The following is a 22,864-nucleotide window of genomic DNA, read 5'->3' as shown; positions in this document are numbered from 1 at the left end:
GGTAGGCCTTTAACAGTAAGCTACAGTATGTATGGACTGTGCAGTGTACAGTGAGAATTCAAGTAATATTCAAATGCCTTTAGGCAGGATAAGTATTTAAAGCCGGCGTTTCACCATTCCGTAACACATTCACTGTTGAAGATGTTGACCGGTTTATTGTGTTTTTCTGATAAATATCATCATAAATATCACTGTCATCCAGATGGTCTGTATTATCTGATCACTGGAAACAGGGGTACCAGACCTTCTGCGATATGACCACAGCAGGAGGTGGTGATGTACTCAAGCAAATTCCAGAATCAGAAAAAGTTATGTGGTTACTACCACGTTGAGAATTCATAAAGATATAGAATTAAAGGTACTGTCACATCCTAAGCATAGGTTTCAGTTTAGGTTACCGCTAAAAAACTGAAACACTATTTTGAAGCACTTTATTTTGCACTTTATCTGTAGGCAATATCATAGTTTATGCAAAAGTTTAGGCATGGACACATGCGACACAGTTTAATTGTTTTCTGCTTCTTTAGGTTCATGAAAAGGAAACTGACATAGCATTACAATCAATTTACAAACCATTTACACAGTCCTTACGTCTCTGATTTACACACCACCCTCCGTGCTCCTGATTGATTCATTCATTACTGTGAAAGATGATTCTTATACGTGTGTTTTTTGGGGGGCTGCAGAGGAAATCACACAGAAATGGAATAACATTATCTTAAACCGTAATGTTGCCTCAAGTGGGTCAGTCGTTTTCAACGAAATCCCTGCGGAGTTCTCCTCATCAGCTACGGCTAGTCACGAGATACAAATAGTGCCTTGACGGTAGGCTACTGCAACGGAAAGAAACATTAAGCAGCATAGCCTAATTTCACGATCTTGCCATAGATACTATATTTTAACGTAATTATACGCAGTGTTCCTGTCATTTCCAAGATTGAATGCCAATTTATTTACTTAATTTAATATGGTCTTTGACGTTAAAATTACCCGTTCTGGGAATGTACTTTGACCCTCGGCACTACCACTACCCGGGTATCGGAAGTGGTATGGAACGGAGAAAAAACATTAAGAAAAAGTCGGGGTATCAGGGAGAAGGGAAGAGGGAGACAGGAGAAAAACGCCCTAAAATGGCCCAAACAGTGGGAGAAAAGGGATTATATCTCTTGGCAATGATTGTGCTGATATGTGCCATACGCGTGGTGCCACTTTCTGCAGTGCCCCCTTGTAAGTACCGTAAACAAGCGTATCTAAAGTGAACGTCAGCTCGCCACGGAGGTATTTTGCTGTATTTACCTTAACACCCTGCTGAAGTGAGAGTAAGATAAGTGAATCCGAAAGGTTGAACATGAGTTCAAATAAGACAGAGGTAACTTAACCAGTTAGCAGTTTAGCATTAACATTATTTCTATGTACCGTTTTCGAAGGTGCACGTTTGTGTACGTTAACCAACCTCTAACTTTTGGTAACGACAGGCTACCTGGGTAGCTTGCTACACCATCTCAACATTTTCATTATTAATTAACCTGACATCACCAAAACAGTGATGTAAAATGGTTAAGCCACTGCCCTCACGCAGCCAGTGTTGAACACAAATTGAACTTCCCTCCGTTGAAAGATCCACGACTAGTATGGTTTAGCCACAGAAACGTACGATTTGTGGCAAGTCGGATTAGAACAGCATGTGACATGGGTGGATGATGAAGGCAAGAGTCCCCTAGCCGAGTGTAGGCATAGCGCAAATTCAGCTAGTGTGACTCGGTCGTGACAGAGCAGCTGACTCGTCTGTACAGTAGTTAACGGAAGCTTGACAGTGAGAGCAGCAAGTCTTTTACAACCTCAGCCTAGTCTTCAAAACACAAGTCTTGCGTGTGGTGAGTGGAACATTCAATTGGGATGATATGCAGACGGGGAAAAAAACCATTTCATGTGTAAACGTTTGTGGTCATGAGAGCAGGAATGTATTCTGACCCTTGTACGAAGTATTTATGTTCTGTAAAGTTTACATTATTTATATTGTTGCCCTGGATTTGATGTCAAATTTGTTGTACGTGTTTCAGCCTCACATCCACATCGCAAATCTCCCGTGCTTAAGATGGACGAAGCAATTCTGACTGTCAGCAATGAACTACAGAGTGACATGGTTGTCTCTTGGCTGTCAGACCATTGCTACCAGGTACTAATGATACAAAAATCCAGCATATTTTAATTTATCATGGGAAATGTAATCCTTTGACATCTATAAAGGTTCCTGTTTCCAGCAGTTCCATAATAATGTGTTGTTTTGTGACTCTCATCCTACATACCTGCCTGTCTGTTTGTGTGTTTCTCAGTGTTTGTTCCAGCCTCTAGGTGAAGTACCAGCAGCGCTGGAGCCTGGGATCCCCAGCGTGGTGGACTTCACAGTAGGCACACAGCACCCTCTCACCCTTCAGCTCAACAGCTCGCCCGTCAACCTAGAGCAGTGCAGGTCAGCTATTAAGCTTTAAGTTGACAAGTAATGAGACACAGCAGAGGTGCAGTGTGGTGGACTGCTGCCACAAGGCTTTGATGGTCTGCTGTAGCATGTGAGGTTCATAATGGAAAACAATTATTGTAGACCACTCATCTCCTAAGACATGTAGTGTACACGTGGCAAGTCATTGGACTTCACTGGAGAGCGTACCACTTAGCAGGACTATTTATTGTTGGTGAGAGGGATGTTATTGCTTTTGTTTGAGAGGTGCCTTGTGCAAGTACAACATTGACTTCTATTTATTATGCTCTTGTTTGTGTTGCTGTTCATATGTTTGTTGGATTTAAATCAATTATTCTAGACTACTCCACTTCTCAACCCGCTGTCAGAGTTTTGACGACAGTTGTGACCTAGAAGATTTTCTTATTAATAACAATATATTTCCTCTTCCTGCTCCTTTCTACTCCTGTCTCTCCTGTTTGCATAAGGTTGATGAAAATACAGTAGTCTAACAGCTGTTTTCTGGGCCATTTGTCATGTTGGTGTTAAGTCATATAGGCTAGCTGTTTGGCAGAGCTGTTTTAGCTTGCAATGTAGAAGCACAAATATCCCTCATTTATTGTCAGCATCGAACACAAAGCGGTGACCCAAAACTGATTTCTAGATATTTCAAATGTACCAATGCCAGTTTATAGCTGCTTCAACTTTATACATTTTTGCTTGTTGTCTGATTTCTTTATTGTATGTTTTGGTGTGGATGGAGTTTGAGTGAGGATACCCACCTGACATTACCCTCACAATCTTCTTTCCTCAGGCTTCATTTTCATTTTGGTGAGCATGGAAAATACTCACTGTGGGTGAAGAATCTCAATGATCCGTCAGAGGTCAACTGCTCCTTAGTTACTGAAACAGAACCTGTCAACAGCTACTTGCGTGAGTGTTGTCTTGACACTTTGTCTTTAAGTACTGGATGTGTTTGGGTCAATGGCTTTACATCTGTTTAGTATGTAGTGACAGTTCAGCAGCTAAATAGTTTGGACTTCATAGATAGATTCAGTATACTTTAATTTTCATGATCTCTTCCTGCCTCTCCAGCTATTTTGTTTGCATTCCTTGGCTTTACTGGCTTGGCTGTCTTGGCTGCCATTGGGAATTCAATAATGCGGTAGGTAATTTATGTCTGTTTTACAATATGTCATCATATTACATCACATAACCTTTTGCTAGCAGGGCCTCACTGGACCTATGGCCCTCTCTGATCCGTCTTTTGCCATTCATTACAGACTGCAAGTGGTAAAAAATCTTCTTCTGCATTGGGGCAATGCTATGGAGACAGACAGACTCATAAACTCAGTAAGGACTTTCCTACTTTCTGCAAATGGCCCTGTGAATGCACTGTTGGTACTGTTCAAGAATGAGTGTATTAGAGTGTAATATTACTAATATGCTCCTGTATGTCATGTGTGTCACACCCTACTAATGTTCGTGAAAGGGACAGTTTTCTTTTGATTACCGCCCTCTAGCTTAAAAAAACACACACTTTCCCGGTCTTCCATAGGAGCTTGGCCCATCACATCGCTTGGTGGAGTCCTCTGTGGAAGCGGCCATGCCCGCCACTGCTGGCAGGAGGCTTCGGTCTCTGGACACATTCCGAGGGTGGGCTTGCTTTTTGTGCTCCGGAGTGTCCTCTCCTGTGTCTGTGAAGTTAGCCCAATTCCTGTAGATTTTTTTTTTTTACAAAGATGGATACCGTTTGTTGTTAAGCCTGCTGTTCTATTTATTTTATTTTATCATGGTTTTCCAGCCTTTGACACTCTGTTTTTCTTTGTGTCTTACAGATTCTCCCTAGTCATAATGGTCTTTGTAAACTACGGAGGCGGGAGATACTGGTTCTTCAGGCACGAGAGCTGGAATGGTCAGTAGTTTATTGTGCTGGATAAACCTTGATTTGGTCTTTTCTGTTCCGTCCGAAATGTTTATTCACTATGATTATTCTCCCCCTCCACACAGGCCTCACTGTGGCAGATTTAGTATTTCCATGGTAAGTGTGATCATGACATTATGCCCAATACACAAGGAACCTGTTTACACGTGCGACTATTTCTTGGAGCCTATTCTGCCTTTGTCTCTATGTCTGCACCTCATGCTAACTTCATGAGCCTGACGTTCATGCACCTGACAGTGATCTAAAAGTTGTGTTTGTAGCAGACCTCCCCATGGCCCTAACTCTTCCTCTGTCCCTGTAGGTTTGTCTTCATCATGGGCACCTCCATTGCTCTGTCTATCAGTGGCTCACTGCGTAGAGGGGTCTTCCGCTCCCACTTACTGGGCAAGGTCCTGTGGAGGAGCGTCCAGCTTTTCCTCATCGGCCTCATCGTCATCAATCCAAACTACTGCCAAGGGCCCTGTAAGTAGGATGAGCTGAAAGACCGGGCACTAATGGGCCTCAGGCTCCTTGTGCATTATTTGTTAAGATTAAAAGAGCAAATTATTTGAACAAGTAATTAGGTATACAGCCCGCCGTCATCTATTTGACCTATTTTTGACTTCTACGTGGTTAAACAAAATATTTTGGTGTGTTTGTGTTTGTGTGTGTGTGTTTGTGTGTGTGTGTGTGTGTGTGTGTGTGTGTGTACCAAGTACTCCACCAGAATCTTGCAGTTCATTTAAGCTAGGCTTCTTGACCTGGAACCTGGTTCCAAACTGAAACCAACAAAATTGATGTTGTGGTGAGCCAGTGCTTGCTCCAGCATTGTGCAGATGTGTGGCTGTGTTTGATTTCTTCCAGTGTCCTGGGACTCCTTGCGTATTCCTGGAGTGTTACAGCGACTAGCGTTTTCCTACCTAGTTGTTTCTTCTCTGGATCTTCTGGTGGCCAGAGTTCGACTTGATAACTTTCCCATGGTAAGAGGTTTGTCTGAGCTAGTGTCCTTTTGATACTGCTCAATGACTCATTCTCCACTATAGTTGCATTGACTGCACTTGGCTGTCCATCTGTAGCCTGATTGGGAAAGTTCTTGCAACTCCTTCCTGTGTTCCAGGATGCCTGGTGGTACCCAGTTTGTGAGTGCCTCCTTTACTGGCCTGCCTGGCTGTGTGTGGTTTTCCTGGAAGCGCTGTGGTTGTATCTGACTTTCCTCCTTCCAGTCCCTGCCTGTCCAAAGTAAGTTCATAGGACCTCTTTAATTACTTGTGTTGTCAAAAAGAGCTGCAAAAGAACAGTTTCAAATTCACTTCACATTATTGCAATCTTCTCATTGCCAGTAAAAGATTGAGCTATTCTAAGATTCTGTTCTTTGATGGCCTGCAATGTCGTTATGAAGGTTTTTAAAGCGTCTATCAACAAATGAAACGCATCTCAAAAGTTTCATAATAATGTATTGTTCAACTGTGCTGTCAAAAGCTCTCTTTAGGAGATTGAATTAATCAGCCCTCTCCATGCAAATTAATACATTTGAATAATGATAGAGAACTTGTGACATCACCCTGTCCCTCACTTAAATTTTGTGCTCTATGTTGATGGTCTAGCCTGTATGCTAGAAAAAACGCCAGGTGGCTTTTTTTGTTTGTTTGTTAACATGCTAACACTCTTGGTGTACAAGGGGCTTTAATCAGTCCCTCAAATTAAAGTTTAAATTTTCAATAGTTTATTTTACTGTACCACTACTACTACTACTACTACTACTACTACTACTACTAGGACTAGGACTAGCTGTGTATCCTTCACACAGTGTCTCTGTCCCTAACCTCTTCCTCTCCTCTCTCGCCTCAATCTCTCACAGTGGGTATTTGGGGCCTGGTGGAATAGGAGACTTTGGGCAGTACCCAAACTGCACAGGGGGAGCAGCAGGCTTCATCGACCGTTGGCTTCTGGGAGAGTCTCACATTTACCAGACGCCATCATCAAGGGTAAACAAATTAGCACTACACACATCTGCCACAAACTTTCTGTTTAATATGGCAAGCCAGACCAATGAATGGCCTTAAGTCAAGCTATCACAATATTTAGGTGAGGTCTATAGTCCCTAATATGTGCATGTGTTTGTGTGCATGTTCCTTTCCGCAGGTTGTTTTCCAGACCAAAGTTCCATTTGACCCTGAGGGAACGTTGGGCAGCATTAACTCCATCCTGATGGCTTTTCTTGGTGTTCAGGTTAGGAAGATTTTTTTATTTTTTTATCTTGCCTTCCTCCTCAATCAGCTGAACTATGTTTATAACAAATTATATTTGCATCAAACAGAACCTCGTCACATTTCGCTGTTTCATAAAATCGGGAGATCTGTATTAACGCATTTAGGCAGAGAATACATACAATGAAACACATATACACAAACAATACATGCATGGTTATTAACCTTATAAAGAAAATATGATCGTGTTGTTAACATAAAGTTCTTGGAAACCAGTATTTTACAGTCCCAGCTGTTCCAGCTGTATTTAAAGTGCCAGCGTTCTGTCGGCCTGCTTCCGCGATAATGTCCCTGCCCGCTTCAGGAACAATCCAGTGTGTAACAGTAATCCCAAAAAACGTTATCCACAAAAAACGAACCCACTCCTCTTCTAACTCAAAAATCGCAAGGCATTACCATGCGTAAAACAGGAACAAAAAAGAAATATCGCCCTTCTCACCGCTTCCCGAGCTGGGAGGAATCTTCCGTATTCCGGTAATCCTCAATGCCTTTTGGATCGGACTTAAGAATGACATCAGTGGAAAATGTAAACAATATACGTAAATAAAGAAACAAAACTTGTTTGAAACCAAAATAGGCCTTTGGCTGTCTAAGTTGTCTCGGAATAATTCATACACCTTAGCTTGCCGCCACTACTCCATTCAAACACATCACCACCACGAGAAAATCAAAACCTCCCCCTTTTGAGCGTTCACCTGCCTTCTGTCAACCCAGGAGCGTCTCTAGTTAAAGTGCTAGCCTCCTAATTTGAAGGCCTAGGTGGTTGCTACTCATCCCATTATTCTAGTCAGATGGGTCATTGTACATATATATATGGCTAGACTGGATTTATGTCCAGCATACATATAAAAAGGTACCGGAGAGCCTTTAACTGACTTCTCAGTACCTATATCAAGACACTCATATTATGTGAACATCACATGTTGCCTAACCGTAACACTCACAAGCTAATCATTGAGCCTGATTATTGTAATTTAATTCAGATGATTAACCAATAGAAAAGGAATTATTAAAATGGACTGTCATTTCATATGTGTGTCAGTTAGTATCTTCACGCTGATGTTTTTGCTGCTTGTCTAATTACTAACCTTATGTGGACTATTTCTGTACTGTGGCCTCTGTAGAAGCTAAATGATCTAATAACAAAGCGGTGTGGGTCAATTTTGGCCTTTACTTTGTGTGTGTTTTCTAGGCTGGAAAGATTCTTCTTCACTATAGGGATCTTCACTCAAAAATAATTTCCAGATTTCTCATATGGGGGTTTATCCTGGTGAGTCTCACTTTCTGAATGGAGGCAGTTTCATTCATAAAGTAATGGTTTACAGGTTTTGTGTACCATCACCCTGTCAGCAAGATGTTAGTTGATGTATAAAGCTTTACCTTTAAAGCTTTTATCTAAAGGGTATGATAAAACGATTTTTCTTATGTTTGTATTTGATACCCTAAAACGTTGGATGCTGTTTTAAAAAAATCATTGAAAAACATTTAAATGAAAAGAAATGATTATATATATATATATATATATATATATATAAATTTCAATATTCAGCTACTGACTACCATTTCTTTTCATTTAAATGTTTTTCAATGATTTTTTAAAAACAGCATCCAACTTTTTAGGGTATCAAATACAAACATAAGAAAAATCTTTTTATCATACCCTTTATATATATATATATATATATATATATACCTTTTTATACAAAATGTTCAGTTTTAGTGATGTGCAATAAATCTACATACTGTTCCTTTAATTTTAAAGCCTTGCCATGCCTTGCCTTGCCTTGCTTCACTCTGTGCTCTTCTCTTACAGGGGGCACTATCTGCTATCCTGACCAAGTGTTCCAAAGACCATGGTTTCATCCCCATCAATAAAAACCTATGGTGAGTAACCATGTGAAGTTATAGTCAGTGGTGCCGAATGAAGTTGGGTGTTTTAAAAACCACTGGCCAAACACATATATCCCCTCGCTTAGCTTTTCATGGACATTTGGCCTTATTTAGAGGTTGAACACGTTTTGATTGGTTAACACAAAACATATTAACACACTGTATATCTGCTTAAAAGTCAGACCTTTGTCAAATATAATAAAACATTTCTGAGTCAGTATGGCCCAATGTACTGTGTGTGTGTGTGTTTGTGAGGGAAAATCACTCAAGGATTATTTCCCATGCACCATAGAGTGAACATACTCTCCTCCTCTCTGCTGCAGGTCTCTGTCTTATGTGACCACGCTCAGCTGTTTCGCCTTTGTTCTACTGGGTGTGGTGTACTACATAGTGGATGTCAAGAGATGGTGGTCAGGTGCTCCTTTCTACTACCCAGGTGATTACCATGGTTATTCTAAAGTGATCCTAATCACTTTGTAGTGCATCTATATTCAAAGACATCAGCACATCAAGCCACTTCTTAATTCTGCCCTACATTTTGGAAATGGCCAAAGTGTGTGTGTGTGTGTGTGTGTTCTGCTGTTATGATATATTAACCTGCTTCTGTGAAATCAAGCTCAAGCAGGCCTTGTTCTTGTGTGCCTGTGTGTGTGTGATAAGCAAGTGCACAATAAGGAATTATTCCAATTTCTTTCTTTTTACCGTCACTGATTGTGAATATCCATCCCATCCCATCAGGCATGAACTCCATCTTGGTGTATGTGGGCCATGAGGTCTTTGAGGAGTACTTCCCCTTCCGCTGGCGGATGGCTAACAGCCAGTTGCACGCAGAGCACCTGGCCCAGAACCTAGTGGCCACATCTATATGGGTGTTCATCTCCTTTGTACTCTACAGGAAGAAGATTTTCTGGAAGATTTAAGTGCATCCTGGGTGAAGGAACAGGTTTGTTCCTGAATGAAGGGAGACTTAAAGTGAGAAACACTTATTTTGGGCCTTTTCAGGGGAACTGTCACAATATTTGTTACATTGGTTCCCTGAGAATACTACAGAGACCAGGGATTAAAGCAAACCTCTAGCTTTCTATTGCCAACGCTACGTAAAGGCACAGGGAGCTTGCGTTGGGTTCAGTTCGCATGAGCATCTGTCTTTGTGTGGTAGGGTGGTGTGTTGGTCAGCACTACATTTCCATGGAAACATTTTCAAAGGGCTTTGTCCTGTGGCTTTGTTATTTTGTTACTGATCCAAAAATGACTAGATGGATATAAACAAGGTAGCAGACAAGGTAACTCACCTATGTAACTAATACATTAAAGTGACCTGTCTGCTATGTGGCACAACAATCCTGTTATGTTAGTGAAGGACTTTTTAATGCTGTATTTTAATGCTCTGGAGGATTATCAATAACTTAAGTTTGCTGTATCTGAGTTAAGGGATGTCAGGTTGAAGCAGCCTTCAAACAAACTTCTTGCTCACACAATTGTGCCAAATATTCTAAGGTGTTCTATTTTCCACAATCATTAATAGTAAAAAATGTTGGGGTGGTGGGGATATTTGTATTATTATTTTTTACATTTTTTTATGTACTGTATCATGGTTGTAAATAAAGACTGGTTATTTGTGAGATGCAGAGCTCAGACAACAAGGCACAATTCAAGTAGACACAGAGTATTAATGAATTACCTCTGAATGTTTGTGTAATATAGTTGAATTACCATGATTATTGAACTTTTTTTCTTTCTACTTTTTTATACTTTTCAGACTTTTAGTATCTGGTAAAATTAGTAAATGGTTAAAATAATTCTGTAATAAAATATCTTAAATTATACTAATTTTGTATATCTGTTTTTCATTAAAGTGAAAGGCAGTTTGAAAGTAGAAATGTTTACTTCAGTTTCAGTTTATTTCAATTGAAGAGGAAAATAATATAAACGATTTTAGCATAAGGCTGCAACATAACGAAATGTGAAAAAGTTATGTGATGTATGTTATGTTACATTGATGGGGAGCTTGAAATACCTGTTTGAATATGTCAAAAGGATTTAAATCCTGTATTATTTATTAACTAATTAGGAAACAATGAATTACTTGGGCAAATCTAGTTATTGTGGCAACCAATGGGCCTATTGAAGGAATCTGCTCGTGTAGCCTTGTCGTTCTATTTATACCTTAATTCTCTGACCACCTTATCCGTTCAATGGTGTGTTCAACTGTTTGGCACGGCGCGCCTTAGGCTATGATTTTATATCTGGATTAAAATACTTTTCTACTCCATACAACCTTTTCGACCCATCTGTGTAAGTATGGCATGCACAATAATGCTGTATGGCAGTGTTAATATTGCCTCAAGGAATGCATAAGGTTTTTCCCATTATATATATTTTCCTTGGCGTGAACATAGGGGTTACACTAGAACAAACAGGTCTAACAGCTGATCGTTGGAAATCGTTAGCGTTCAGAAGGTCTACGCCTTTTGTGAGAAGTGACTGTCTCTTTAAAATGTTATCAGATATTCTGCCCAAAGAACTGCGCAGACGCAGTAAATAGAGGAAGCTAGCTCGGTGACAGATGATGTGGACATGAAACGAGTGCAAACCTACCCAAGCAGCTGAGCGTGTAATGTTCAGGTAACAAAGTAACCCAAGGCTACGGACAATGGAGAGATAAACGAGCATTACAGTCTTATTAGAAGTTAACGTAGGTAGTTACGGTACTGGATAATAACCAAATCGTCAGCAACAATGATGGCAGAATGTGATCCAAATGAGAACGAAGAGCTAGACGGCGCGGAGGCATCAGAGGCAAAGCCCAACTTTCCTTTGCCCGAGGTGTCGTCGGTATTGTTTGACAGGAACCGAACTGAATCAACACTGGGGTTGACTTTAAATCCAGGAGGCGCAGTTCGGATTTCGGACTCGTGTGAAAGTGTTTTAACTGAGCTTGAGGCGGATGGCTCTGGCGAAGAGGCACTTTTGTTACCCAGTCCGGCCGGAAATCTATCACCTCGAGGAGGTAAAGACAAACGCACAAGACGGAACAGGAACAGCTCATCTTCGGATAAAGAAAATTTGGCTTCACCAGGTAACGTCAATCGTGAGAAAAATACAATCTAAACCTCCACACCTAAAAACCTGAGTGATCAGCTGATTGGTTAACTCGCCGATGAGCACCAGGTGTGTTACGTTCTTGTGGTTGGTCTTGAAGCTAGTAACGTTAGCCTGTTTCTCAGTGGAATCTTAGGTTGTCTTCCCAGTGATGTCGTAGTCCTGCATTGGCAAATTGTGTCAAATATCTCCCTTTTAAAATAATTGTTTGCTTCCATGCTATGGCAGTGGTAATCGGAGTAGCCTTAACATTTTTAGTTGGCGTTAGGAGAATGATTGTGGGGTAGGGTAAATGAGCTAATAAGAATAAGAAGAACCTGCTATCTTGTAACGTTAGATAGAGCCGTTTCCATGGAAACCGCACATGGTCTGAGTTATAAAATAAGCTGTGTGTGGAAGACCATTCCTGTAACATTTAACAGTGGTTTATGTTATTTATATTTGTATATGTATATTAGCTGTTCTGATCAGAAATCAGCCTGCATGTTCAATAAGCTTATCCAGAAGACAAACACACACACTCGCGCGCACGCACGCACGCACTCACCCACCCAGAGCAAACAAGCCTCTGACAACCCACTGTGGGCAAGGCAGAAAGATTGACTCTGTCTAGAAGCTAGGCCTGTATGTTTGTTCCAGCCGGCTTGAGGTTGAAAGTGCAGCCAAATAAGCATGGTCCAGAGAGGCAAACATGCCTTGATATGTCAACAGAATTGGTCTTTGGACTTGTAATAGATGTGTACATCGGAAGCTCAGCTGTTCTGCTCACCTGTTTCTGTGGCTATAGGCTATCGAGAGTGGTGATTGGTAGTTCAGCTTTGACTTTGCAATGAGTCAAACTCTGATTAGGCATCATTCCACCAGATGATGAATGATGAAGTAGGTCTATTATCTTGTCAAGCCAGATTATTAGCCAACATAGTAATACATGCTCTTTTTTCAAAGGCTGTTTGTTTGGATGACCACATCTGTATGATATAGACTAAATGGAAATATTCCCATAAAGCAGTGATACTGAACCGTTAAGTCATGTAGATGATTAATGCTCTCTATATTACTTTGGAGAGCTCCAAATAGATTAAATGGCCTCTTTCTCAAAACACTAATGTAAGAAAAGTGAATTAATTAATAACTTTAATAACCTCTATAAAACATTTTATTAACGGAGCCTTCACGAACTCTGTGTAGTGTACACAGTACATTTCTCCCGATATGAGCAATATTCAGTTGTAGCCTCAGGCCTAGCATATATTTGAAATTTAGTGGTGATTTTCATTTCCAGAAACCATGTTTTCCACCTTTCCCTCGTCTGCATACCTGACTAAAGTCATCAGTGGCACTTCTGAAATTATTGTAATTAAAATGAGGAGCCCCAGAGTTTGTTCTGTGACTGATTCACCAGTCACGCAATGGACTCTGGAGTTCCCCTTACCAACCACTGTTAAGTATAAGGTGCCAGTACTCACAAGAATGACCAGTTTGAGCTAAAGTTGCTTCTGCAAATTACAGTGTTCGATAACACTGTACTGCGATAATTATTGTACTGCGGTAATACTATACTGCGGTAATACTTTACTGCGGTAATGGAGCACCAGTGGGAATGAGCAGTTAATTTCAACATGCTGGTCAACGTCAGATTAGATCATTTGGAGTGCATTGAAGATGAGTTGATGTTTGATATCTGCTTGATATTTGATTTTGAACTTTCGTACATTCAACACAACAAAGCACTCCAGCTTAATTACATGATCAAGGTCATGGAAAGTGCACTAAAATATGATGTGTCAAAAGAAAACAATAATGTTTGTCTTCTGACAGTTATTTAGCAGTTTCCAAAAAAAAACAGGAGAGAATTCATGTAGTGTACAAAATCCCAGCCCCCTGACATTCTCCTCTGCTGCCCGAGTCAGTCGGCCTTTGAGGCCCTCTGGCAGTATTTAAACTTTTTAGCTGCTGGGTATTTGCAGAGCAAGGTGTGGGAATGTTTTAACGTACAGCAATAATATACCTACTTGTCTTGCTTGTTTAATTGTAAATATATATAATTGAAAGTTGAATTTGAAGCTTGTAGTGAGTGTGGGAGACTACTGTTTGACCTTTTTTGTAGGATGAGATTATTTTCTGGTGTTTTTTTGCTTTACGATAGGTCAGATTTATTCCACCCAAAACATATTTTCTGTTATTACCTATTGCTTCTTTGCTCTGTCCTTTTAGTTTAATTTTTTTAAAAATTTTTTTATTGAATAACCTCAGTTGGTAATACATTCAATGAATTTGATTAAATCTTTGGTTTGTAGCACTGCTGTACCCCATACAGGAGAATAACATACAAGTGGAAATTACAGTATTTTCTACAGCCATTTGACATTTATCCGTAGGAGCATGAGCCTGTAGGCTAATGCTTGAATGCGGTAATATGTGATGCCTCCACCCAGCCCTGATGGGAATACTGTGTTGAACTCCACCACTTGGGCCTAACGTTTTTGTTTGTTAATGTTGAAGTGTAATACTTAGCTTTTTGTAGGGTCACAGGGCATTTATAGCAGACAATATTAACAGTGCATACGTATGTGCATGGTGAATGTCACTGATGTTGTCTATGGGCAACAGTATAATCATATAGCTTAGACCTTGCAGCCTCTGGTGGGGTTGATGTAGGCATGTTACAGAAAGCCTAGATAAACTGGAAATCACTGAGGCCTAGTCAGTGCTGTGCTGAGGATTAGAAAGGAAGTGTGGCCTTAGCCTAAATAAGCCCACTAATGAATATTTAATACCCATTTGAGCAGCTCTCTGTTTGACTAATGGACTTACTGCAGCTCACAAGGGGCAGTGGACAGACTGGCCAGTTGGACTGTGTGTGTGTGTGTGTGTGTGTGTGTGTGTGTGTGTGTGTGTGTGTGTGTGTGTGTGTGTGTGTGTGTGTGTGTGTGTGTGTGTGTGTGTGTGTGTGTGTGTGTGTGTGTGTGTGTGTGTGTGTGTGTGTGTGTGTGTGTGTGTGTGAGAGAGAGCGCGCGCTCAAGTTGATACGATTTTCATGGCTTGTTTGTCATGCCCTCTTTTTCAATTGGCATGTATTTTTCACATAGGATATTTGTTATTGGTCACATTAGTTGTCTCTAAAAAGCCTAACCATGGCTGCCTATCAGGTACCTCTGAACACACTCTAATACTCCTCCGGTGGAGAGAAAAATAACAAGGTCATTGTATAAGAGGCTAGTTGAGAACCCTATGCCTAGGTGATGGAGTAACGTTATGTATTGGTAACAGGAGCATTGAGTAACCTTGGTCAACCCCCCTCCCAAGGTCTTGTTTTGCGAATTAGAGGAAGAGAGGGAACCTGAGGTGACAAAATCTCCCTGTGCAACATTGATGACCCATGGGGGAACGTTTCTTATTGACAGACCAACAAGGAGGAAGTATGATTGGATCGACAGTTCAGAAGGGTAATCAGTTGCCAGCCACAAATCTTGACCCCAGTCCCAGGCCAGAAATAGCCCTTCCTGAGGAAAATTAAAAATGCAATACTTTAATCATAATCTAGGAAACAACCTGACACAACTGCGTCTGATTTCTAGTCAGGTAAATAAATGTAAGGGGTTCTTGTCTAATACAAAGAAGTCCAAGTTTACATGGATCCAGGCTAGACAGCTTCTGAGATGACATCACTTGTACCATACCTGAAACCTCCATGATACTGTACTTTCCAGGTTCTTGAGTAGGCATACTATGTATGTAATTATTTGGTGATGGAGAGTTAAGTAGGCCAGATACATGGGGTGCTTTATGACAGAACATAAGCCAGTTTCTCTTGCAGCGATGGAAGTGGTACTTCTGCCAATTAACATTGGCGCAGAAACCCTGATACTAGGCCAAGTGGAAATAGGCTATATGGAGTCACTGGCTTGGCCTTACGCGCTTGGTTTAGTCTGGTCCTGGTCAGAATATGATTGGTCAGTGGTGTTTATGACGAGCCTTTTGTGGGAATCTGTTGGCCTGCTGTATTACTGAAGTAAGTTCTTAACTAAAATCGCTTAGCTGGCTGTTGAAGATGACTAATCATGCCCTATTATGTTCTTCTGTCTCTTTCTCTTTCTCTCTCTGTCTCTTTCTCTCTCTCTGTCTCTTTTTCTCTTTCTCTCTCTTTTGTTCCTTCTCTGTTTCTCTCTTTCTATCTCTCTCTCTCTCTCTCTCTGCAATTGCTCTCCTAACTGTCAACCCCCTATTGTCACCCACACTGTTTCTTGGTCTCTTTTCTGCTCCTTTCTGCTCCGCTCCGGAGGGCATGTTGTGTGTTCTCTAATGGGAGCCATGTGGGCCTTACTGCTGGTCTGCTGACTGAGGGGGAAACTGAGATGCAGCTGTTATAGTTGAATTCTGCCTCCTGATCTAATCTTCACTCACAGATGTTTTGATCACATGAGGAGGGTGTGCGGTGCACTGCGCTGAAATCTATGAGGGCTATATGTGAAGGGTTTATCAGGTCATGTAGTAGCGTTTATCTAATTTCTCAAAGTTGTCCCTGTAATAGAGTATCCTCCTCATGCATTGACCCCTATGCCAACTGTTGAGTCATTAACACTTTCAGTCTTCTGTCCACTGTCAGGTAACAGCAGCGTTGACTTCAACCACTTCCCAGAGGACCCTGCCTTTGCCGACATTGTCCAGCGGGCAGAGCAAGCCATCGAGAATGGTGTCTTCCCCGAGCGTATTTCCCAGGGTTCCAGTGGGAGCTACTTTGTTAAAGATCCCAAAGGGGTGAGGATTCTGCCCTGATTCCATTTTCTTACAAGGTGTGTGTGTGTGTGTGTGTGTGTGTGTGTGTGTGTGTGTGTGTGTGTGTGTGTGTGTGTGTGTGTGTGTGTGTGTGTGTGTGTGTGTGTGTGTGTGTGTGTGTGTGTGTGTGTGTGTGTGTGTGTGTGTGTGTGTGTGTGTGTGTGTGTGTGTGTGTGTGTGTGAGTTTGCATGTGTGTGTGTGAGAGTTTGCATGTGTCTGTGTGTGTGAGAGAGTTTGCATGTGTCTGTGTGTGTGAGAGAGTTTGCATGTGTCTGTGTATGTTTGAGAGTTTGCGTGTGTCTGTGTGTGTTTTTGAGGGTTTGCGTGTGTCTGTGTGTGTTTTTGAAAGTTTGCGTGTGTGTGTGTGGTTGGGTTGAGAGTTTGCATGCGTGTGTTGGAGATGTGGCCTTTTCCCTAATGTACATGAACATTTTTAGTCCTTATGTTCTTCTGTGGGTGGGTTTAGTATTTGCCATGCACTCACTGTCCTAAAAGCATGCTGTGCTCCACTGATCATGCTGTGCTCCACTGATCATGCTGTGCTCCACTGATCATGCTGTGCTCCACTGATCATGCTGTGCTCCACTGATTATGCTGTACTCCACTGATCATGCTGTGCTCCACTGATCATGCTGTGCTCCTTTGATTATGCTGTGCTCCTCTGATTATGCTGTGCTACTGCATACTTCTGCATTTAATAAGGGGCTTAATCTCTAATAGCTTCCTAGTAATTCACAGCAGTGTCAAGAATACTGTCCCAGTCATAATGAGACACGGTGCAACACTGAGCTCTGCATGTCAGACCGCACAGGTTCAACTGGCATGTGCTAATACAGCCCAGACTTCTATTCAGTTCTGTTCAGCTCATTTTAGACTGAGTAGTGAGCAGTAGAGTTACAGATGCCAAAGTAGAACTTCTTTGAAAAAAGGATGTTTCCTCAGAGGAGCGCTTTTGGAGCTGAAGTTGAATAGCCTTCCAGTGCTTCCAGTAGTGTTACATATAGAAGCTCAGTGAGGTTAAATAGGGTGATTTCCCCCCAACTTCCCCCCAGCACTGCCACTTTTGTGCATTTTTGTCCTCCTGAAACAAATGTATTGTTTATGTATTTGCATGTGAATTTATATGGAAGACATGAAGTTGTTTTGGAAATGAGGGCTTGTAATGATAATGCCATCTTATCGATGGTTACCTGGCCAGAGAAGTAATTTTTTTTATGGCTGAGCGTGAAACTGTGGCAATTACGACAATAGACTTCCTTTCTCTGGGGTTGCAAAAATAGTTAAGACTTTGCAGCAATGCAATTTAACATCTTGTGATGGTGAGAATATTAAGGCTCTTTCAATATAGAACACATTAGGCCTAATAAGATGTGTTTTCTGTGCCTCACCCGCAGAAAATTATTGGAGTGTTCAAACCAAAGTCGGAAGAGCCTTATGGACACCTGAACCCCAAATGGACCAAATACTTTCAGAAAGCGTGCTGCCCCTGCTGCTTTGGCCGCGGGTGCCTCATCCCTAATCAGGGCTACCTCTCGGAGGCCGCTGCCTCACTCGTTGACCAAAAACTCTGTCTGGAGGTGGTCCCCAAAACGAAGGTAAGGGTTGACCGAAGAACTAGTCTTGGTTGAGGCATAAGGCCAAATGGACATATCCACTTCTGCTTGATTAGATTGTATTTTATAGTACTACTAGACTACAGTTTGTCTAGAGACTTTATTTGTTGTGGCAATTACAAGAGGAAAGTGGCTGAGAGAGATATAGAGTCGAGGTACAATACTTTGCGGCGTACTCTGATGGAGAGGTGCTAACTTACCCCCTCCAGTACATCTAGTTAGTTAGTTTTTTGATTTTCTGGTCAAAGTGTTTCATTATTATTAATATTATTATTATTATCATCATCTCAGGGTGGTGTTCAGTTGTTTCTATGTCTTTTTTTTTTTCAGGTTGTTTTTCTGGTTAGTGAGACATTTCACTATACTGCCATCGACCGAGCCAAATCGAGAGGGAAGAAATACGCACTTGAGAAAGTTCCCAAAGTAGGTCGCCGATTTCACCGCGTTGGCCTGCCTCCAAAGGTAATATCTGCAGACCCACATTTCATCATCTGCTTAAAAATAGTCAGAACTCCTGTGCAAAACCATGACGTCAGCTCTCATCCTCCCTATCTGCTTTCAGTGCCCTTTGATATCTGCTCACACGTATGAGAAAACCATTGGTACATTTGTGTATGCTATCTAACTTATGTAGTAAAGAGTACACAGTTCTCTACAGAACAGTGCTTTGTGCTAGAACTTCCTCCCTTAAACATACATGACAAAAATATTGTTTTTAAATAAAAAACTATGCCTCGAATGGAATTTAACTCATTACTGCTATATAAATATCTATTTATACTAAATGGCAGTATTCTTATTTATGCTGTAGGTGTTTGCAAACGTGTGTAGAAATTAGGGCTTTGTGGAGAATGTGTTTTAGACTGGTGTGGCTGAAGTCCGCTGTTTCTGTTGACTCCGTAGGTGGGCTCCTTCCAGCTCTTTGTGGAGGGCTACCATGAAGCCGACTACTGGCTGAGGAAGTTTGAGGCAGACCCTCTCCCTGAAAACATGAGGAAACAGCTCCAGTCCCGGTTTGAGAGACTAGTGGTGTTGGATTACGTAATTCGAAATACAGGTTTGCGTTTTTATGCCATTATGAAGGAACTGTTTTGATTTTGCACTTATTCTGATCTGTTTTATCAGAATCCCTTCAAATAATTTGATATCCACTTTAATCAATGGACTAAAAGGGCTGTCATGTTTTAGCAATGTTCTTCACAAGAATTTCTGTAATTTCATTCTTTTTAAAAGTTCTTTTTGCATGTGCTTAGTGTAGTTCAGAATTTCTCTTGTCAAAACAACACTGACATTGAAAGCCTCCACATAGCTGTTCTTTAGAAAAAATGGAACCTCATTGTCTTCCACTCCTGTGTAATTCCTGTAGACAGAGGCAACGATAACTGGTTGGTCAAGTACGAGAAGCCCGGAGATGGTGATGCCACAGAAAAGGTGAGCTGCAAGGCATGTAATTTGTTTATATTTGCTTCGGTTGTAACAGGAGCATATGCATTTTTGGGGGATTTCTAACTATGTACCAGAAGTTGTAAAATGTACATATTGAAACGCAGTCAAAAATCTGTCAAAAGGGTATACAACCATCTTCTCCATATAGAGGTGCCTCCTATTGTTTTAACTAACAATGACTCCACTCCCATCATCTCAAGGACTCTGAATGGACGTCAACAAAAGACTCAGCCATCAAAATAGCTGCTATAGACAATGGACTGGCCTTCCCTTTCAAACACCCAGACGAATGGAGAGCTTGTGAGTGTCTAAAGCTGAAGTGTTTGTACACCACACATGTAACATACCACAGTGCAGCATAGCTGACAGTAGCGTGACACTTTGACAGCCCATTGTTGCATTCCTCTGAAATCTATCCAAAAACTATTTGGATTCATAACTCCAGCGCTGTAAACCTTTTTAAGAATCTCTATCAGTGTGGTGTTAATGAAATGAAAGTGTACTTGGACCTCTGTTGCAGGATACACGCAGGCAGTCAAAACTAGGGGTGGGAATCTCTTGGCACCTCACGATTCGATTCGATTCCGATTCAGAGGTCAACGATTCGATTCTAAACCGATTATCGATTCTAAACCGATTATCGATACTAAACCGATTATCGATTATCAATTCTAAACCGATAAAACGATTATCGATGCATCTCAATTTTTAAAACATTTGAGTTTGCTACTCAGAGTCTCAAATCACTTCGTACTTTGTGTTTGATAATTAAAGAAAATCAACAGATGAATTACCTTCTCTATTTTTTTATTAGAGAAAACGCTTTTCCTTGTCACAATTATGACTTTCTATGAACAATGCAATAATCGATGCAGTTTGCATTTCAACACAAAACAGGTGTAAAAAAAAAAAAAAAAAAAAAAATTCAATTTTTTTTTTTTTTTTTATAAATCGATTATGAACTTTTCTGAATCGAAACAGAATCGTTCTAGAGAGAATCGAGATAAATCGAAGAATCGATTTTTTCCCCCACCCCTAGTCAAAACAGTATGTCAATGGCCACAAATCATAAAATGTTCAGCTACTGAGGTGTTTGTGTGTGTGTGTGTGTGTGTGTGTGTGTGTGTGTGTGTGTGTGTGTGTGTGTGTGTGTGTGTGTGTGTGTGTGTGTGTGTGTGTGTGTGTGTGTGTGTGTGTGTGTGTGTGTGTGTGTGTGTGTGTGCGCGCGCGCGCACAGACCCTTTCCACTGGGCATGGTTGCCCCAGGCTAAAGTGGCCTTTTCACAGGAGACCAGAGACTTGGTGCTCCCACGCATCTCAGACATGAACTTTGTGCAGGATCTCTGTGAGGACCTTTACGAAATGTTCAGGGTAGGATTTTCAAGGCTTTCCCCGTTTTATTCTGACTTATTTTGTTCTGTCATGACCTTTACATTTACTCAGGATCACATGTTATTTATTTATTCATTTTTCTATTTCAGACAGACAAAGGCTTTGACAAAACCATGTTTGAAAAGCAGATGTCTGTCATGAGAGGACAGGTGAGTTCCCAGTCATTCTTTTATATGTTATGAACGACTGCACTTTTCATCCTTAACTTCTGCCCTTTCTGCTCCCCACCCCCATCTTCCAGATCCTGAATCTGACCCAGGCCCTGAAGGACGGGAAGAGCCCCATCCAGCTGGTGCAGATGCCCCGCGTGGTGGTGGAGAGAAGCCGCGGGGGCGGCCAGGGGCGCGTGGTGCAGCTGGGCAACGCCTTCACTCAAACCTTCCACTGCAAGAGACCTTTCTTCTCCTCCTGGTAGAGGGGCTCTGGGCTGAGAGGGAGGGCAAAATTGGGGAACCGTTTCTTGAGCATGGCGTGCAAGAATTGTTGAGCCGCTTCATAGGCCTGCGTAGCACTGTTATTATTGTTGCCTAAGCAATCATCAATGTGTCGCCTAGTTATATGCATAAGGGGATTTCGAAATGTGATTACTTTAGCAGGCGTTTTCGGAGTGTGGCTCTCAAGAGTATGGCATGTTGGCTTTATGAAGGTTGTTTCGCAACCTTGCAGCAAAACCGTTCAAAGAAAGTGTTCTCCTGAAATAATCACGTGGTGACTGTGTGGAGAAGTATTGGATAGGATTTCTAAAGAGGATGAGAGGAAAAGAATATTACCAGAGAATATGAGTGAATGTCTACACTTTTACTTTTTTTTCAGTAATCTGGGCTCTTTTTTTTCTGTCTGAGCCTCTCCCAGATTTCTCGCTCAGCATAGGACTGTCTGTGCTCACCAGTGGCCATTTTGAAAGAGGTAAAGGGAATTGCTTTTTTTTTTTTTCTCTCTTCTCTCTTGTGAGGTGAAGTGAAAGTGAGGCGGGTCAAGATGTTGGCACGCCTCCTGATCACAACTGCCAAATTAGTTTAGTTCATAATGAGGAAGAGGAATGGCTGACGTGGCTAATAAAAACTTGAAGTTTAAAAAAAGAAAGAATATGTGTATGAATGTAACTGCAAGTTTACACTTTTGACTTAGGCCTACAAACATTTCAGTAAAATGACACACATACGGGGTGTTTTTTCATAACTTGAATGTATTTGTCAATGGACACATTTGAATACAGTTGACGGTAAACTAGGGGTAAAGGGGTGCTTGTGCCTCCTACTGTAAAGACAACAGCTAATCAAAAATCAGAATTGAATGATTCTCAATGGGTTAAGTATTTCTTACAAACGTATGTATGCATCTTGGACTTTTTATTCCAAATCAATGATTGTAAAATTAAAATTGTATATTCGTGTCTTGAAAAAACAAATAAAATTACTGATTTGAATAAAGTTTCTTGTTTATTAATACGAATGCATATTATTTATTTTTTTATTAGTATGGTTTTAAAATATACGTGGTTATCCCTTTCATGCACATGCAAAGCAAAGAGTATTTTTTTTATTTTTGTTTTACTTTGGCCTCTTCACTTTTTGTCCCCCCCCCCCCCCCGCCCCCCATGGTTGTGGGAGAGTGCCAGTCTAATGGCGATCCCAAAACACTCGTCATCATCGCCAACTCACAACTGCCACGTAACTCTCAGCTGTGCTGTTGGTGCTTTCCAGAGGTGTAAAGTAACGAATTACTTTTACTCACGTTACTGTAATTGAGTAGTTTTTTTGTGTACTTTGTAATTTTTAAGTAGTTTTTTAAATCGGTAATTTTACTTTTACTTAAGTAGATTTTGACTGAAGTATTGTACTTCGCTACATTGGAAATTACATCCGTTACTGAGTAAAAAAAAAACATAGTTCAAGGCAGGAATCGCGCACCACAATGCTCACTGCACTCACGAGAGATAGATATGGAGGAAGATGATAGTGCGGACTACCAACAAGCTGCGGACCACCAACAAGCTGA

At 41.1% G+C, this 22,864-nt stretch overlaps 2 protein-coding genes across 4 annotated transcripts; both read left to right on the top strand.

The window, feature by feature from the left end:
* The first annotated feature begins 819 nt into the window (after positions 1-819).
* hgsnat (heparan-alpha-glucosaminide N-acetyltransferase) lies at positions 820-10,362 on the top strand. 3 transcript variants are annotated; one of them, XM_031559658.2, is made up of 18 exons: positions 820-1,874; positions 2,061-2,176; positions 2,334-2,470; positions 3,270-3,388; positions 3,551-3,620; positions 3,739-3,808; positions 4,014-4,111; positions 4,294-4,370; positions 4,466-4,496; positions 4,702-4,862; positions 5,244-5,359; positions 5,497-5,618; positions 6,238-6,364; positions 6,522-6,608; positions 7,839-7,916; positions 8,460-8,530; positions 8,860-8,972; positions 9,275-10,362. In XM_031559658.2, the coding sequence occupies exons 2-18, from the start codon at positions 2,096-2,098 to the stop codon at positions 9,454-9,456; spliced, it is 1,740 nt and encodes a 579-aa protein (XP_031415518.1). In that variant the 5' UTR covers positions 820-1,874; positions 2,061-2,095; the 3' UTR covers positions 9,457-10,362. The 3 variants fall into 3 exon arrangements, with proteins under 3 accessions (XP_031415518.1, XP_012692481.2, XP_042558931.1); XM_012837027.3 differs by having other exon boundaries at positions 821-1,227; XM_042702997.1 differs by lacking the exons at positions 820-1,874; positions 2,061-2,176 and having other exon boundaries at positions 2,351-2,405.
* Positions 10,363-11,067: 705 nt separating this feature from the next.
* pi4k2b (phosphatidylinositol 4-kinase type 2 beta) lies at positions 11,068-22,314 on the top strand. Its single transcript, XM_012837028.3, has 10 exons — positions 11,068-11,615; positions 16,245-16,396; positions 17,810-18,010; positions 18,359-18,490; positions 18,932-19,085; positions 19,395-19,459; positions 19,675-19,774; positions 20,712-20,845; positions 20,956-21,015; positions 21,108-22,314. The coding sequence occupies exons 1-10, from the start codon at positions 11,276-11,278 to the stop codon at positions 21,279-21,281; spliced, it is 1,512 nt and encodes a 503-aa protein (XP_012692482.1). The 5' UTR covers positions 11,068-11,275; the 3' UTR covers positions 21,282-22,314.
* The last annotated feature ends 550 nt before the right edge of the window (positions 22,315-22,864 follow it).

The sequence above is a fragment of the Clupea harengus genome, chromosome 22, assembly GCF_900700415.2.
Source record: "Clupea harengus chromosome 22, Ch_v2.0.2, whole genome shotgun sequence".
NCBI lineage: Eukaryota > Metazoa > Chordata > Actinopteri > Clupeiformes > Clupeidae > Clupea > Clupea harengus.
Note: the sequence above shows the minus strand (reverse complement) of the source record. Positions and strands in the feature narration are given on the sequence as shown.

Bases quoted from the DNA above. Each gene is read 5' to 3' on its own strand.
- hgsnat (XM_012837027.3), top strand. From the start codon at position 942: ATGCCAATTTATTTACTTAATTTAATATGGTCTTTGACGTTAAAATTA. The intron at 2,471-3,269 runs GTCAGCTATTAA...TTCTTTCCTCAG, and splicing joins GTCAACCTAGAGCAGTGCAG to GCTTCATTTTCATTTTGGTG. The intron at 5,619-6,237 runs GTAAGTTCATAG...AATCTCTCACAG, and splicing joins CCAGTCCCTGCCTGTCCAAA to TGGGTATTTGGGGCCTGGTG.
- pi4k2b (XM_012837028.3), top strand. From the start codon at position 11,276: ATGATGGCAGAATGTGATCCAAATGAGAACGAAGAGCTAGACGGCGCG. The intron at 19,775-20,711 runs GTGAGTGTCTAA...GCGCGCGCACAG, and splicing joins CCCAGACGAATGGAGAGCTT to ACCCTTTCCACTGGGCATGG. The intron at 20,846-20,955 runs GTAGGATTTTCA...TTTCTATTTCAG, and splicing joins ACCTTTACGAAATGTTCAGG to ACAGACAAAGGCTTTGACAA.